This window comes from Nycticebus coucang, chromosome 21 (assembly GCF_027406575.1).
Source record: "Nycticebus coucang isolate mNycCou1 chromosome 21, mNycCou1.pri, whole genome shotgun sequence".
NCBI classification, from domain to species: Eukaryota; Metazoa; Chordata; class Mammalia; order Primates; family Lorisidae; genus Nycticebus; species Nycticebus coucang.
Window position 1 is genome coordinate 38,749,542 of NC_069800.1, and position 18,113 is coordinate 38,767,654.

The 18,113-nt window shown below is 41.2% G+C and overlaps 1 protein-coding gene and 1 pseudogene across 6 annotated transcripts in view; both read left to right on the plus strand.

The window, feature by feature from the left end:
- Positions 1-18,113, plus strand: part of TPX2 (TPX2 microtubule nucleation factor) — a 109,618-nt gene that overhangs the window by 27,127 nt on the left and 64,378 nt on the right. For 5 of the 6 annotated variants that reach the window (XM_053574139.1, XM_053574138.1, XM_053574140.1 and 2 more), the window contains exons 2-3: positions 3,589-3,693; positions 15,237-15,418. In XM_053574139.1, coding sequence (XP_053430114.1) covers positions 15,313-15,418 — 106 coding nt within the window. In that variant the 5' untranslated portion in view covers positions 3,589-3,693; positions 15,237-15,312. Of the gene's footprint in view, positions 1-3,588; positions 3,694-9,684; positions 9,860-15,236; positions 15,419-18,113 lie in introns of all 6 variants that reach the window. The other variant, XM_053574141.1, reaches the window with a different exon arrangement.
- On the plus strand, positions 15,915-16,352 carry LOC128573764 (60S ribosomal protein L26-like; annotated as a pseudogene).

Genomic DNA, 18,113 nt, shown 5'->3' on the forward strand with positions numbered 1-18,113 from the left:
AAGTTTCGGGAAGTGGGAAATAGTAAGAAGTGTGAGGAAACACATGTAGTCGTAATTACATTTCAAAACAGTTGTCTAAGATAGGAAGGTAAATTAGGCGATGTGAGAACGTAATTGAGGGAGAGTTTAATTCTACTTGGAATCCTCTTCTATTTGGGATTTTAAATTCATTCGATGTTATCCATATTTGTATGCAATCCTAGGTACATTTCCTTCCTTAGAACATTTTAGATCGGAGGGGGAAGGAAACCTGAACCAGGTTGTAATATTGCAGTATCAGTTTACCCCCTATTTTCTTTATGTAGGGTTTTTCTTCACCTACAATTCTCGTTTTCCCTTTTTGGCTCCCTTACCCCGGCCCACTTGAGCCGTGCCCCCGGCAGCAGGACGCCGAGCAGCCCTGCGGGATCCGCGCGGCCGCACCTCCTGCTCCGCCCAGTGAGACCGCGCCCTGCCTGCCCCGCGCGTGGCCGGGGACGCCGCGGTGGGCAGGCCCCGGGCCGGTTAGCGCTTCACATACAATTTTCATGTAGTTCGGTAGCAAGTATTTTCCCAAATCCCCAAAATCAGGCCTGCTTAGGAAGAGGATTTTTGGCTCTCTGATTTTGCTTTTAAGGTCATCCTTTGGTGTACTCCTTGGTTCAGCCTTACCCTGTCTTCGCATCCTCTGGGATTTTTTTGAATTTCTCTCATCGTTTGTTGTCAGAAACTGGGCTGTCCACTGACATAGTCAAAATATTCTTTTTTTTTTTTTTTAACAGTTTCTCACTCTTTTACCCCAGGCTAGAGTGCGGTGCTATCATAGGTCACAGCAACCTCTCAAACTTCTGGATTCAGGCAATTCTCTCTCCTCACCCTCCCAAGTAGCTGGAATTACTTGCGCATTGATGCCCAACTAATTTCCCTATTTTAGTAGAGAGGGGATCTCGTTCTTGCTCAGGCTGGTCTTGAATTCTTGAGCTCAAGCAATCTACCTTCCTCAGCTTCCCAGAGTGCTACAGAGTGTGAGCCACCGCACCCAACCATGGTAAAGATATTTTTGTGTTGTGGCCTCAGTGTATTATACCTCTTGTCAAGCTACCCCCAAATTATACTTGAGTACTCTTTGTTGGTTTGGGTGTGTCAGTTCAGTGTTAAGCTGGCACTCTCAGATCAAAATTATGTGGCTTCCAGCTAACTTAGCCAATTGATTATTTTGATATGGAGTCTCTGTCACCCAGCTAGATAGAATGTAGTGGCTTTGTCATAGCTCATTGCAACCCCAAACGCCTGGGCTGAAGGAATCCCATTGCCTTCGCCTCCCAGAGTGCTGGAATTACAGGGATGAGCTACCTTGCCTGGCCAATTAATTGATCTTTTAGGGTGTACAGTGTGCTCAGATTGGTGTTAGATATTGTGGGTATAGAGATGTGTGATATATTTGAGGGGTTTTTGGAATGGTTAGGGACAAAAAGATTGTTTCAGATCGACAAATAACAAATCAGAATAATACAAGACAGCATCTGTGTGCTCTTGTGTTTTGCACTATAAATGACCTGGCAATTTAGAGGTGAGGGAGATCAAGAGCCAGTTTGGGGTCCACCTGTCTCACAAAGCCACCCTTGACACACTGGCTTTTTTTTTTTTTTTTTTTTCGAGACAGTGTCTCACTTTGTCACCCTTGCTAGAGTGCTGTGCCATCACAGCTCACAGCAACCTCAAACTCTTGGGTTCAAGCAATTCTCTTAGCCTCCCAAGTATCTGGGACTACAGGTGCCCATCACAACACCTGACTGTTTTTAGAGACAAGGTCTCACTCTGGCTCAGGCAGATGTTGAACTGTCAAACCCGTGAGCTCAGGCAATCCACCCACCTTGGTCTCCCACAGTGCTAAAATTACAGGCGTGAGCTACCGTGCCCGGCCTGGCACACTGGCTCTTGATAAGCAAACTTGAGTTAGACTGGGACTAGAACTGTCCTGATGCCCAAGAATTGCTCACTAAATATTTGTGGAATTGGCTAGGCAGGAGGGCACTATATAAACTTTGACTACAAAATCATTTTCAGGTATGAAAAACTGGATCGTATTCAACTAGGTTGGTACATTTGTCAAAACTTTCAAATTAAGTAAAATAGTTATTTTTGCCAGCCTTATGCCTAAATCTGTGTATTATGATCTTGATAAAATTAATTTATCCTACAGTTGCAATTAAACTTGTCCAGGATTATGTCCATTCATTTCTTGTTTAGGTACCAGGAAATGTTCAGATTTCTTCTATATCCTCCTTTTTCCTTCAGCCTTTCCTGGGTCTCTTCCCTAATTCTTTTTGAATTCCTAGGGAAGGAAGGAGGAGGGGAGATTTAAATGCCCTTTGACAAACTTAAATTTTCTTTACTGTGGGTAAATTTAAGAAGCAGAATTGACTATTAGGAGATTGAATAGCCCAAGAAATTATGTGAATAGATCTGTTGTTTTTGTTTGTTTGTTTTGAGACAGAGTCTCACTGTGTCGCCTTGGGTAGAGTGCTGTGGCATAACAGCTCACAGCAACCTCAAACTCTTGGGCCTAAGCGATTCTCCTGCCTCAGCTCCCCAAGTAGCTGGAACTACAGGCGCCTACCACCACACCCAGCCAATTTTTGGTCGTAGTTGTCATTGTTGTTTGTCAGGCTCGGGCTAGATTTGAACCCACCAGGTCTAGTGTATGTGGCTGGCACCCTAGCTGCTGAACTATAGGCACCAAGCCAAAAGATCTGTTTTTGAGACAGACATAGAGATCAGCAGCCCAAGGTTCTTTGTGAAAAAAAAAAACAAAAAAAAAACTGAGGAAGGGTTCTGTTCTTGTTTGTTTGCATAGGGAAACCTGGTAAAAGGGAAGGAAACTAAGGATTAGTAAGAAAAGTATAAAATTCTATCTAGAAGGCTAGAAGTTTCTCTTTTTTTTTTTTTTGAGACAGAGCTCAAGCTGTCACCTTGGGTAGAGTGCTGTGACATCACAGCTCACAGTAACCTCCAACTCCTGGGCTTAAGCGATTCTCTTGCCTCAGCCTCCCAAGTAGCTGGGACTACAGGCACCCGCGACAATGCCTGGCTATTTTTGGTTGCAGCCATCGTTGTTTGGGGGGCCCAGGCTGGATTTGAACCCACCAGCTCAGGTGTATGTGGCTTGTGTCTTAGCTGTTTGAGCCACAGGCGCCGAGCTAGCTAGGTTTCTTTGAAAATTAAAAAGTAATGTTATTTGTACTTTTTTTTTTTGTAAAAGAAAGTAGTAATAGTTTGTCCATATTTTAGATAAACCTACTTATCGTGATGTTTGAATAGTATAAAAATACATACTACCACTCCTTGGTGTCAGAGTTGCTAAGTTGCAGCCTTTGAAAACATTGAAAATGGGAGTATGTAAAATTAAAGATATCAGGAGACAGCAAATGTACACTGAACAGTCTGTTTAGAAGTTTGGCCTGTTGTAAGATTCATGCTATTTAGCTCTCAGAAGTACCCTTTGGTTTTGAGCATATATCCTTGGTCTTTTATGGCCTCTTTCTATTCTGTTAACCTTTCTACTACAGAGAACTCAAACCTGTTTCAACACCTTTTTGCTTCTTCCAGATTCTTGATAAGTATTTGCCAGACTTTAAGATTTCAGAAAAGAGGTGAAAGAGTATATTGCAACTTGGAGGCAAGCAAGTAGGCAAGTGGACTAACAAACAACAGGTAAGGCAGAATCACAGTGAGTTACATTGAAAAGGAATAAAGGGAACATTAATATATCAGCTTCATAAGTGTTTAATGTATAAAGTAATTTGTCAAGTAATGCACATTTTGGAAGGACATTTATTTATGGAAAAGCAAAAAGAAAATAAAGTCACTGACGATACCATGTCTTTTATATACTGTGGTACTGTGGTTAACTTTTTTTTTTTTTTTTTGTAGAGACAGAGTCTCACTTTATGGCCCTCGGTAGAGTGCCGTGGCCTCACATAGCTCACAGCAACCTCCAACTCCTGGGCTTAAGCGATTCTCTTGCCTCAGCCTCCCGAGTAGCTGGGACTACAGGCACCCGCCACAATGCCCAGCTATTTTTTGGTTGCAGTTTGGCTGGGGCCGGGTTTGAACCCGCCACCCTCGGTATATGGGGCCGGCGCCCTACCGACTGAGCCACAGGCGCCGCCCTGTGGTTAACTTTTTAATAGAGTTTTTAAAAACTGTATTTATTTATTTATTTATTTATATTTATTTTGAGATAGAGTCTCAAGCTGTCGCCCTGGGTAGAATGCCAGGGCATCACAGCTCATAGCAACTCTTGGACTTAAGTGAGTCTCTTGCCTCAGCCTTCCAAGTAGCTGGGACTACAGGCATCTGCCATAACACCCGGTTATTTTTATTTTTATTTTTTTTGTTGCAGTTGTCATTGTTTTAGCTAGCCTGGGCCAGGTTCGAACCGGTCAGCCTTGGTGTATATGGCTGGTGCCCTACCCACTGAGCTATGGGCTCCACCTAATAGATTTATTTATAGTATTTTCTAGTTACCACTTGGTATCCACGGATGATTGGTTCTAGGACTTTCCTCAGATACCAAATTTGAGGATGCTCAAGTCCCTGATATAAAATGATTTGTGTATATTCATACAACCTATGTACATACTAATATATTTAAAATTGTCTCTATATTGGCTTGGCACCTGTGGCTCAAGAGGCTAAGGCGCCAGTCACATACACCTGAGCTGGTGTGTTCGAATCCAGCCTGGGCCCGCCAAACAACAATGATGGCTGCAACCAAAAAATAGCCAGGTGTTGTGGCAGGTGCCTATAATCCCAGCTACTTGGGAGGCGGAGGCAGGAGAATTGCTTGAGCCCAGGAGTTGGAGGTTGCTGTGAACTGTGATGTCACGGCACTCTACCCAGGGCAATAGCTTGAGGCTCTGTCTCAAAAAAAAAAAAAAATTGTCTCTATAGTGCTTATAATACCTGATGCAATGTAAATGCTGTATAAATAGTTGTTATACTATATTGTTTAGGGAATAATGGCAAAAAAAAGTATACATGTTTCAGTGCAGTTTTAAAATTTTTAATCTGAGATTGGTTTAATTCATGGATGAGGAACCCAGAGATAGGGAGGGCCAACTGTATTTTGTTTTTTAACTATAGCCAGGAGCAGTGGCTCAAGCCTATAATCCCTACTCTAGGAGGCTGAGGCAGGTGGATTGCTTGAGGTCAGGAGTTTGAGAGGAGCCTGAGCAAGAGTAAAATCCTGTCTCTACTAAAAATAAAAAAAAAAAGCTACCTGGGCATTGTGGTGGGCACTTGCAGTCCCAGCTACTCTGGAGGCTGAGGTAAGAGGATTGCTTGAGCCCAAAAGTTTGAGGTTGCTGTGAGCTATGATGCCATGGCCCACTATTCAGAGTACCAACTGAGACTTTTCTTAAAAAAAAAGTCAGGTTATAACTATTTTCCCATGTCATTAAATATTTCTACAACATAATTTTATTTTTTTTTTTAGAGATAGTCTGATTTTGTCACCCTTGATAGAGTGCCATGGTGTCACAGCTCACAGCAACCTCCAGCTCTTGGGCTTAGGCAGTTCTCTTGCCTCAGCCTCCCTAGTAGCTGGGACTACAGGTGCCTGCCACAACGCCCGGCCATTTTTTTTTTGTTGTTGTTGCAATTTGGCTGGGGCCAGGTTCGAACCCACCACCCTCAGTATATGGGGCTGGTGCCCTACTCACTGAGCCACAGGCGCCACCCGAACATAATTTTAATGGCTATGTGGTATTCCATTATATGGTTCTTTCATAATGTTTTACTCAATGAAATTGCTGGTAAAAAAGAATGCATATTTTTAAGACTTGCTACATAACACCAAATTAACTTATAGGAAGATAATGCTAATTTACATGACCACTATAACAGTAGATGTTCATGTAGGAACAAATAGAGTATATATTCTTAAAATAGATAATATATTTCATGGTACAAAAATTAAAAAGGTAAGTATAGTTAAAAAAAAATGTTCCTCCAATTCTGTCATTTTCATCTTCATCCCCACCACTCCATAGGTAAACACTTTAGGTTCTTGTGTTTGTGTACATATATTTCTTAAATCAGATATATTTTGAATGGTGTAAATCTCTGTAAGACTGATTGAGATTTGACTAGGATTATAACCTCCTGCAGACTCATCTCAACCCTTACAAACCCTGTCAGCTTTTTACTATGGGAATATTAGAGTACTTTGTGATTCTACAAAGATTTCCCTTTAATGTTTTACAAAGATGTCTATTATCATTTGGGCTAGAGGTAAACAACATTACTGATTTCTACTCAGGTTCTATTAGTTGCTTAGGAATGGATTATGGTTTGTTAAGTTCATGCATAAATTAAGGCAGAACTAATATTGTCCTTAAAAATGGGTGATTTGAAACTTACACATTTGGGAGAGAAATGAGAGAAATTTCTTTGCCTCACGTTTATGGACAGTGATGAATTTGAACAAGTGTCCCTGTGTCCTGTGCTGACTTCTGAGTGTTTGGACAGTGAGGGATTGTCATTGGATTTTAAATTGACCCAAATTTGGAAGCTTCATAGATCTGTTTCTGTAAACAGATCCTATTTCAACATAGAAGTTAGTTAGCAAACATAAACATGGAAACACAAAGTCCCTTAAACTTCTTTCAGGCTTACTTTGTGACTTTGATTAACAGTTAAAATTGCACTTTGAATTAATGTTGCCATTTACTGATTTCTGCTAATCCCTAATATTTAAAAAAAAAAATATATATATATATATGTGTTTTCTCTCTGGGTAAGATGAAAATAAACATTCTATTTTACTCTTGGTAATGTAACAAGATCTCTTATTTCTTGTGAAAGTAGGAGAGGGTGTCCCTGGAGAAATGGCACTACCTGGGCTGAGACCATCTTAATTAACTATACTACTAATGAAGTCTCGACTTATTGTACTCTGTTTATTCTGTTGCATTACTAATTGTTTAACTCATGATTTTCCCTGTAATAGAAATAGGCAAGGCACATCTTGCAACCTGGATAGTGAGTTGCTGGAGAGGATCTATCACATCAAAGTCTTTGTTTTGTTTAGGAGTTGCTAGTCCACTATTTCAGCCCTGCTTAGAATGCACTCTCTTGGAGCTGTCCCCCACCCCCTCTGAACCTGCACCTTTTGATTTATAGAGCTTGTCAAGACTAGTTATTTTTGGTTTGAGTGTGAGGAGAGACTAGAGGCAATGGGAGGTTAATTTCAGATGAATGTGGGAACAGGTTACATTGCTACTTTTGCAATCTTCCTCATGTGTATTTGTCTTCTGCTTCCATTTCCTTACTCCTTTTATTTCTCTTTCTCTTCCCCCAGAAAAAATCAACACTCATTCTTAGGTGTTGATTTAGGTATCATCGTTTAGGTATTTCTTCTACCAGGAAACCTTCTCTGACCCTCCTTCACTCTGTTCTCCTCAGCACTTCCAGCGTACTTTTTGTTTATGCACCATTACACAAGGACCACCCTATATCAAAATTGCTTGTATTCCTCATTCAACTGTGAATTCCTTAAGGGGAGTAATTATGTGTGTTTATATTCTCTGAGTCTTTTTTGGAAACAAAAATGGGCTATATGATACAATAGGTGGCATTTAATAGACCATTTTAAAAGGAATCTAACTTGTTCATAGCATACGGGATAGGGCGATAAGCTTTTTCCTTGGGTCTATTGTAGAATTATTGGTCATTAATAGCTATTAATGAAAACATTCCACCCAGAATGTTTCTAGTTTTGCAGAAGTTTGAAACTGTGGTGGATTCAGATAATTTTGAAATGTGAAGCTGATGCTCTTGCTTGGTAGCTTGGCAGCTTGATTTGTTTGGGGGAATGTGGTTGACGCATGTGTCCTTTTTTTTTTCAGTGAGACTTGTTGACAGAAATTCAATCTTGATTAAGGGGTGCAGGAAGGCATCCAGTTCCCACCGTGCTTGGGGCTCTCTCATTTAAATAGCTGCCTTTGGCTCTGGCCTGTTCTATTTCTCTCTAGGCCCTGTGGACTTTAATTCTTGAAGGTTTCACATCCTAATATTTATTATTTGTAAGGGAGGCAGTGCAGTGAAAGTGTCATGACCCAGTAGTTTACTTTTGGTTTTCTTCATGTAGCTATGCTGTCAGCCTTCATCTAAGAGAGTCAGACTTCTCTGTGGATAGGTATATGCTTATCTGTTCCCTTCTTTGGGGTAGAGGAGATGGTCCTCTGATTAGGCCATTCTAGATCCAAAGAGAGCTTAAAAGTAGCTTTTTAAAAAAGAGGTCATGTTAGAAAAATGGTATTTTGGTTTTAAAATTTCGTCTAAAAATGATTAGGTATACTTAGATTTGAGCCTGTCCCCTTTTACCCTCCACTAATCAAACATAGTCCTTGACCTCAAAGGACAGCTTTTCTTCTTCAAATGCTTGAAACTCTTCTTCATAGTCTCAGAATATCCACTGAAGGGTGGAGCAAAGAGAAATCAAGGGATTCTATTTTGTGTAGAGCAAAGAGAAATCAAGGGATTTTTTTTCTTTTTTAACTTTAAGGGAAGATTCAGCCCAGAGCTTTCCCTGTATATTTAGAATAGGATTTGTAATTTTTTTTTTTTTTGGGACACAGTCTCACTATGTTGCCCTGGGTAGAGTGCCCTGACGTCACAGCTCACAGCAACCTCAAATTCTTGGGCTTAAGTGATTCTCTTGCTTCAGCCTCTCGAGTAGCTGTGACTACAGGTGCCTGCCTCAACGCCTGGCCATTTTTTGTTGTAGTTGTCATTGTTGTTTGGCAGGCCTGGGCTGGATTCGAACCTGCCAGCTCTGGTGTATGTGGCTGGCACCCCTTAGCCACTGAGCTATAGGCGCTGAGCCAGGATTTGTAATTTACCAAACTTTTCTGTATGAACAACTTATCAGGGATGCTTAATGGTTTTTTATTTTTGAGACAGAATCTTACTCTGTTGCCCTGGTTAGAGTGCTATGGCATCAGCCTAGTTTACAGCAATCTTAGACTCCTGGGTTCAAGCAGTCCTCCTGCCTCAGCCTCCTGAGTATCTCGGACTACAGGCATATACCTGGATTTGGGTTTTTTGTTTCATTGGCTTGAAATGAACAATGCTATAGTGAACTTTCTTGTACTTACACGTGCATAAATACATACCTATAAGGTAAATTTCTACATTTGGCAAGATCTATCAAAAGTAAAAATGCAGTTCTCTCTTACCTCTGCTCCTTCACGAGAGGGACCCACTTCCAACTCTCTTTGGAAGTGCTCTAAACTTTCTCTTTTTTCTTCCTAAGTAAAATTTCTCTTTGTGGGGCGGCACCTGTGGCTCAGTGAGTAGGGTGCTGGCCCCATATACCGAGGGTGGCGGGTTCAAACCCACCCCCGGCCAAACTGCAACAAAAAATGGCCGGGCGTTGTGGCGGGCGCCTGTAGTCCCAGCTGCTCGGGAGGCTGAGGCAAGAGAATCACGTAAGCCCAAGAGCTGGAGGTTGCTGTGAGCTGTGTGACGCCACGGCACTCTACCAAGGGCAGTAAGGTGAGACTCTGTCTCTACAAAAAAAAAAAAAAAATTTCTCTTTGTTACACTGAAATTTGAGTGGGTTACTTTTGCTCTCTATTCAGGCTGCTTGTGCTGCTCTAGTTTTATTTTGTTTCCATTCTTTTTTTACTCCCCCAGGGATTCGAAGATAGTCCTGGAATTTTAGAGAATGCTCTGAGTATTGAAGATAGTCCTGGAATTTTAGAGAATGCTCTGAGTAAGCTTCTTGGAGAGCTGAACTTGGTTCCTCGGAGTGCCCTTATTCAGAATATAGATGACTTACCAACCTATAGCTCTTCATATAAATTTTCTGGTGAGGACACTAGATAGGTGTTAAATTTCCTTAAGGAGGTGTGGTCTCTCTTATCTCTGCTCCTTCATAAGAGGGACCCATTTCTAACTGTCTTTGGAAGTGCTCTAAACTTTCTTTTTGTTCTTCCTAAATAAAATTTCTCTTTATTACACTGAAAAAAAAAAAAAGTTAAAATGCAAATTGTCCTCTAAGGAGGCTAGCAGTATTTCTAATTAACTAAAAAAAAAGAATGTGAGGGGTTAAATTTTACTGCTTTTCAGGTGCTTTTCAACAGGATGTTTTGATGGAATCATGGTTTTTAGAAGGCTAACTGGGATTGCTGCATATTATATTCCTGTCTCTTCCCTCCCTCAGCTTTAGTTGTCTTCATTACATTTCTGCCTGGGAAGTGTTCCCAGTGACCTAGGTTAGGCATTAAGATCGTGGGAATCTAAGATTTTCCCATGTCTTCCAGCTTGTTTGTTCATAAAGACAGGAAAGAGAGTTTTAACTCCTTGCAGCAAGAGAATTTTAACTCCTGTCAGTCACTGAGGAAGCTTTCAGGCAAGAAGAAGAGTAAAGGGAGGGTGGCACCCGTGGCTCAAGGAGTAGGGTGCCCATCCCATATGCTGGAGGTGGCGGGTTCAAACCTAGCCCCAGCCAAAAAAAAAAAAAAGAGTAAAGGGAAAAGAGCAGGAACAAAGGATATAGTTGTATCAGGAAAGTAAACATTTTTGTGTGACTCCCTTGGCAGAACTGTCCCATGGCTATTCCAAGCTTGGAAGGTGACTATCAAGGAGGTGACTTCCATTTGGTGTTTACTGTTCTGATGATACTCAAATGAAGAATATTTAATCTTACCTTGACTTTAGCCATGTTAACCTCTAATCTCTTTGTACTTATAGTTCATATTTTATTATTTAAATATTGTATACTATCTTAATTTGGTATGATAGGACCTTAATTCCTATATAGATGTTAAGTTCCTTTGTGTCTGGGACTCTTCCACTTTTTGTGCGAGGAAATAGAGTTTCATCCTGGAATTTTTTTTTTTTTTTTTTGCAGTTTTTGGCTGGGGCTGGGTTTGAACCCAACACCTCCGGCATATGGGGCTAGTGCCCTACTCCTTTGAGCCACAGGTGCCGCCCACATCCTGGAACATTAATGAGCAAGAAATTCACATATTATCAAGCCTACATCTAATGGCCCCTGGCTAGTATACAATAAGTGAACCACTAACAAAAAGCTTGTTAAGTTAAATTGAGTAAAGAAAGTAGAAATGGAGGGGAGTGGAAAATTTAGAATAGAGATGATAATTAACCCCTGTTCAGGGCGAAATGTATGGAGAATGGATTTATTTGCAAATACATACAGTACTATTTTCTATGCAAATAGAGACCCTATTAATATGCTTCTGTAATTTACAGGGTAACCAGGCAGACAGATATGAGGAGGACAATGTACCAAAGTCAGGAGCCTCAGTTTTAGGTCTAGCTGTTTTTACTGTAATCTTGGACAAGTCATTTAATCTCTGTGCTCTTCATCTTCCTCTAGGATAGGGAATAATAATTGCTGCTCTACAGGATTGTTGTAAGCATTAGCAATAGTGCATGTGGCTCAGTGAGGCCGGCCCCATATGCCGAGGGTGGCGGGTTCAAGCCCAGCCCTGGCCAAACTGCAACGAAAAAATAGCCGGGCGTTGTGGCGGGTGCCTGTAGTCCCAGCTGCTCGGGAGGCTGAGGCAGGAGAATCATGTAAGCCCAAGAGCTGGAGGTTGCTGTGAGCCGTGTGACGCCACGGCACTTTACCAAGGGCAGTAAAGTGAGACTCTGTCTCTACAAAAAAAAAAGAAATAGTGCATTTGTCAGCCAGGCATGGTGATTCCAGCCTGTAATCCTAGCACTTTGGGAGACCAAGGGAGGAGGATCCATTTGTGCCCAGGAGTTCGCAGTGAGCTATGATGATGCCACTGTACTCTAGCCTGGGCAACACACAGAGAGGGACCATGTCCAAAAAAAAAAAAAAAGAAAGTAAGTACATATTTAGCACTTCATGGCAGCTGGCAAGCTGGCATATAATGAGTACCTTTGGCAACTGTTTTTTACCATGATCATTAGTTTTATTGTGTGATCTTGGAGAACCCTGTATGCTTTAATTAATACTCATCTATTGACTACAAAAGTTAGGTGTTATTTAAGATTTCTCTTACTTCTAAAGATGTCATGTTTCCACATTAAGTCCCTCAATTAGAGCATTGTTATAAAGGTATTTGTGGAATTCTGACTGTAGTAAGTTCATAGAAGAGACTGGGAAGATGGAAGTACCTTCTGAATTACCGTAGGCCACTGAGAGAAGCTATAAAATGCTGGCCAAACCACTGAGCAGCAATGTAAATTAGGTGTAACTAATCTCATGATTTATCTCAATATAGTTATAGTGATATAGATAGAGAAAATGAGCACTGAAGGTTGTTAGTCCCCAAAGTTGTTGAGGGTTTAGGGTATTATTAGCACATTCCTCATAATGTGAGTATTATTCTTCTGAGGAACATTGTCACAGTATGTTTCAAGATGTCTGACTCAGCAATTCCACCACTTAGAATTTATCTTTAGGGAAGGATTTTGGATGTGTACAGAAATGTAGTTACAAGGATATTCTACCAGTATCTTTAAAGTAAAAATTTTGGAAAAGGGCTGTAAAGGCTACAGCCATTAATTGATGATATGTCTATGTAGACAGAAAAATACTCATAGGCTTGGCACTTGTACTTCAGTGGTTAGGGCACCAGCTACATAACATCTGGGCTGGTGGGTTTGAACCTGCCTGGGCCTGCTAAACAACAATGACAACTGCAACAAAAAAATAGCTCGATGTTGTGGTGGGCACCTATAGTTCCAGCTACTTGGGAGGCTGAGGCAAGAGAATCACTTAGGCCCAAGAGTTTGAGGTTGCTTGAGCTGTGGACTCCACAGCATTCTACCTAGGGCAATATAGTGAGACTCTGTCTCAAAAAAAAAAAAAAGAAAGAAGGAAAAATTCTCACAATATTGAGAAACATTCAAAATATCAATGATTCACTTTTTAAAAATTAAATACCTGTATAACTGAGGGAGAAGTCTGAAATAGTGTGGCATTATAGTCTTTTTAATTTGTTTTTTAAGTGAGCATGCATTTTTATAATAAGAGTTAAATATAGGTATGTATTTAATAAACAATTATGCAAGTGATTACTAGTATCTACTTCCTTTCCAAGATACAGAATACTTCTAAGTACGTGTTGTTCCCTGGATACAGACAAATGGCTCATTGGGTTTCATGGGCAAATCATTTGCCAGTAAGTGTGGCCTTTAGGCTATTTTTCTTTTTTTTGGTTGCAGTTCAGCCCAGGTCAGGTTTGAACGCGCCACCCTCGGTATATGGGGCCAGCGCCTTACTGACTAAGCCACAGGTGCCGCCCATAGGCTATTTTTCATATTACTTTCAGCTGGGTTTTTTTTTGTTGTTGTTGCAGTTCGCCGGGGGGGCCGGGTTTGAACCCGCCACCCTAGGCATATGGGGCGGGCTCCCTACCGACTGAGCCACAGGTGCCGCCCACTTTCAGCTGTTTTATTAACTAGATTAGGACTAAGGTGGGGCTGACTTTAAAGTGGTTTCTACAGCATAGAGTACAAAACTTTATACACATGAATGGGATGGGCCTGTTTCTTTGGTTGTTCCTTTCACTTATTCTACATGTTGTGCTTTTTATGTAAATCATTTTCTTCATGCCTAGTAATAATAATCCTTTTTTTTTTTTTGTAGAGACAGAGTCTCACTTTATGGCCCTCGGTAGAGTGCCGTGGCCTCACACAGCTCAGAGCAACCTCCAACTCCCAGGCTTAAGCAATTCTCTTGCCTCAGCCTCCCGAGTAGCTGGGACTACAGGCGCCCGCCACAACGCCCAGCTATTTTTTGGTTGCAGTTTGGCTGGGGCCGGGTTTGAACCCGCCACCCTCAGTATATGGGGCCGGTGCCTTACCCACTGAGCCACAGGCGCCGCCCAATATTCTTTTTTTTAACAGTAATAATATTCTTTAAAAATATTTCTAAGGAAAGAAAAGCCGTATTTGGCAAAACTATATTGAGCTCTTACTATGTATAAAGTACTGTGCTAAGTGCCTTGATGGATGATGAGGTAAATATTAGTTGAGTAAAATCATCCTTGTCTTTAGGAACTTAGAGTCTACTGCGAAAAATATTTACTCAGTTGACTAATATAAAATTGGAGAAGTGGGCTGGGCGTGGTGGCTCACACCTGTAGTCCCAGTGCTGTGGGAGGCCGAGGCGGGTGGAATGTCTGAGCTCAGAGGTTCGAGACCAGTATGAGCAGCAGTGAGCCAGAGTAAGACCCCGTCTCTACTAACAACATCAAAAAAAGCCAGATGTTGTGGTGGGCGTCTGTAATCCCAGCTACTGGGAAGGCAATGGGAAAGAGCATTGCCAGAGGAAGAAGAAAATGAACAACAAAAAAAGAGAGTACTTTAAACGAAGAAGAATGAACAAGCAAGCTGAAATTTAAAAAATAAATAAATTTAAAAAAATTAAAAAAAATTGGATAAGTGTTATAGTGGATACACACACACACACAAAGCATTATGGCTTTGGAGAGACAATACTCTGGTTTGTTCATTTTTTTGTGACAGTCTCATTCTGTTGTCCCAGGCTAGAGGACAGTGGCATCACCTCAAACTCCTGGGTTCAAGTGATCCTTCTGCCTCTGCCTCCCAAGTAGCTGGAAGTACAGGCACCTGCCTCAACACTTGGCTCATTTTTCTGTTTTTAGTAGAGTCAGGGTCTTGTTCTTGCTCAGGGTGGTCTTCAACCCCTGACCTCCTGCCTCAGCCTCCCAGAGTGTTAGGATTACAAATGTAAGCCACTGTGTCCTCTCTGGAGAGGCAACAATTATGTATAATTGGTGGAAATTGGGGAAGAGATTTGAATTGGACTATGAATAATGATTAAGATTTTGGTTGGTAGGTATAAAAATTGATGTTGTGTTTCAGAAATCGAGTACTGTAGGGCAGAGAGAGTAATTTCATGAGAGGAGGCTAAAAGTGAAAAAAGGGTAGATTGAAGGAAAATACATAGTAGCAATGAATGTAAAACACCTAGCATAGTGTACTTATAAAACTTTGATTTTAATTCCAAACATTGTATTTATCTCAAGGAAAGTCTTCAAGTTACTACCACCAACAGCAAAAACTAACTTTTAGGTTGATTACAAAAGGCAAGGCAAATTTTCAGTAATTTTGGGGTGATTCATGAAATTGCAAACATGATAGCAAAACCAAGGTAATTGTGGGGAATAAGTATCTTAGATCAACGTGCAATTAAATTTCTGAACTGTTTCTTTCCTTAGAAGGTGACCTGTTAAGAATAAGTGATACAAATACTGGAAAAACCCAGTCCTAGAGTGCTCAGTCCAGAACAGAACAATGTCACAAGTTCAAACCTCTTATTCATATGATGTTCCTAAGGACTTTATTGATTTTACATCTTTGGATGATGAAGGAGATACTGAAAACATAGATTCATGGTTTGGTAAGTATCTGCTTTCTCTGACTTTTTTTTTTTTTTTTTTGGTGGGGGGGACTGAGGGTCTGTGCATATACCTAAGATCTCTGCCCATTTTAAGGGTTAGTGGCTTGCTTTGTGTTGAGGACCTTTCAAAAATAGAAGGGATTATAAGAAAAATAACAAATATAATGAGAATACCCTGTGTTTTGGGAATGGACTATAAGTACAAATCAATGTTATTTTGTAATTGAGAATGACAAATATTTAGGCCTTAGGGACATATAGGAAAATCCAGGTGAAACAATGTTCATTGAAACTCCAAGACTCAATCAAACATGACTGTGGTGATGGTAGCCACATAAAAACTTTCTTTGTTCTGAGCGGGGCCTGTGGCTCAAGGAGTAGGGCGCCAGTCCCATATGCCGGAGGTGGTGGGTTCAAACCCAGCCCCGGCCAAAAAAAAAAAAAAAAAACTTTCTTTGTTCCTTTTGCGGCCATTGCCAGAGAGGCAGTGGCCAAAATGAAGTTCAATCCCTTTCTGACTTCGGACCGAAGCAAGAACCACAAAAGGCATTTCAATGCACCTTCCCACATTCGCAGGAAGATTATGTCTTCTCCTCTTTCCAAAGAGCTCAGACAGAAGTACAATGTTTGATCCATGCCCATCCAAAAGGATGATGAAGTTCAGGTTGTCCGGAGGCATTAAAAAGGTCAGCAGATTGGCCAAGTAGTCCAGGTTTACAGGAAGAAATACGTCATCTACGTTGAGCGGGTGCGGTGGGAAAAGGCTTAAGGCACAACTGTCCATGTGGGCATTCACCCCAGCAAGGTGGTCATTACTAGGCTTACACTGGACAAAGACAGCAAAAAGATCCTTGAACAAAAAGCCAAATCTCGCCAAGTAGGAAAGGAAAAGGGCAAGTACAAGGAAGAAACAATTGAGAAGATGCAGGAATAATAATCTTATGTGCAACTTTCATTAAACACTGCTAAAATGAAAAAACAAACAAAGAAAAAACCTTTCTTTGTTATCATTGGGTGTAGAGTATGATACCAGAACTGATATATTGACATTTGTGCAATCCACCAGTCTTAACCAAAATTTTTTTCTTTTTTTTTTTTTTTTGGTTTAGCAGACCTGGGCTGGGTTCAGACCCACCAGTGTCCCCCTACCCCTATCCCACCCCCTATCCTGCTGCTGTGCACAGGGCTGGTGCTATAACCATTGAACTACAGGAACGTAGCCCTGAAATTTCTTATACTTATTTTGTGTGTGTGTATGTGTGTTAACTTATGCAGTTTTATCACTTGTGTAGGGTAGTGTATCATCACAATAAAGATACTGAACAGCTCTAACATCACAAGAATCTTTTGTGTTATATTTTATTTAATTTTTAAAATTTTTAAAAATTTAAAAATATTTTTTGAGACAGAGCCTTAAGCTGTTGTCCTGGTAGAGTGTCATGGCGTCACAGCTCATAGCAACCTCCAATTCTTGGGCTTAAGTAATTCTGTTGCCTTAGCCTTCCAAGTAGCTGGGACTACAGGCATCCGCCACAATGCCTGGCTACTTTTTGGTTATAGTTGTCATTGTTGTTTGGCAGGCTCAGACTGGACTCGAAACCACCAGCTTTGGTGTATGTGGCTGGCGCCCTAGCCAGTTGAGGTATAGCCACTGAGCCTTGTGTTACATTTTATAACTATACTTATCTCCCTCCCATCAACTCTCTGCCAATTCATTTTTTTTTTTTTAAGAGATGGGATCTTGCTACTCAGTTTAGTCTTGAACTTCTGGATTCAAGCAATCTGCCTGTCTTGCCTCCGTAAGTGTTTTTATTTTTGAGAGAGTCTGGCTCTATTGCCTGGACTAGAGTTCCATGGCATCTTCATAGCTTACTGTAACCTCAAACACCTGGGCTCAAATGATCTTCCTTTCCTTAGCCTCCTGAGTAGCTGGGACTATAGGCTCAACATACCATGCGCAGCCAATTTTTCTATTTTTTTGTGATGGGGGTCTGGCTATGTTGCTTGAGCCGATCTTGAGCTCCCAGCCTCCCAAATTGCTAGGATTATAGGTGTGAGCCAGGATGCCCAATCCTGGCCAATTAATTTTTAATTGAAAGGATTATGTGCTAAGAACGCAAATATGTAGTATATTAGTTTCCAATTTTTTCTTCCTAATGATCATTATCTTTGTACACAGTTGCAATCCGAAGATACTATTGCTGGATCTTTCTGCATTCCAGAAGCTCTACCTAGCATCAGGCTATTGAGAGAACAGAGATAGGATTGCCTGATGTTAGATCATGTGATAGGGCACAAGCTCTGCAACCAGACCAATAATAATAAATAAGGATGTAGTTATAGTTTTTTTTTTTTTTTTTTTTTTGGCCGGGGCTGGGCTTGAACCCGCCACCTCCGGCATATGGGACCGGTGCCCTACCCGTTGAGCCACAGGCGCCGCCCAGGATGTAGTTATAGTTTTACATTACTCTGGAATAATATGCAAGATCAGTTGTGTTAGGCTAGTAGTTGAAGGGGTCCCTTCATTTTATTCTTTTTTTTTTTTTTAGAGACAGAGTCTCACTTTACTGCCCTTGGTAGAGTGCCGTGGCCTCACACAGCTCACAGCAACCTCCAACTCCTGGGCTTAAGCGATTCTCTTGCCTCAGCCTCCCGAGCAGCTGGGACTACAAGCGCCCGCCACAACGCCCGGCTA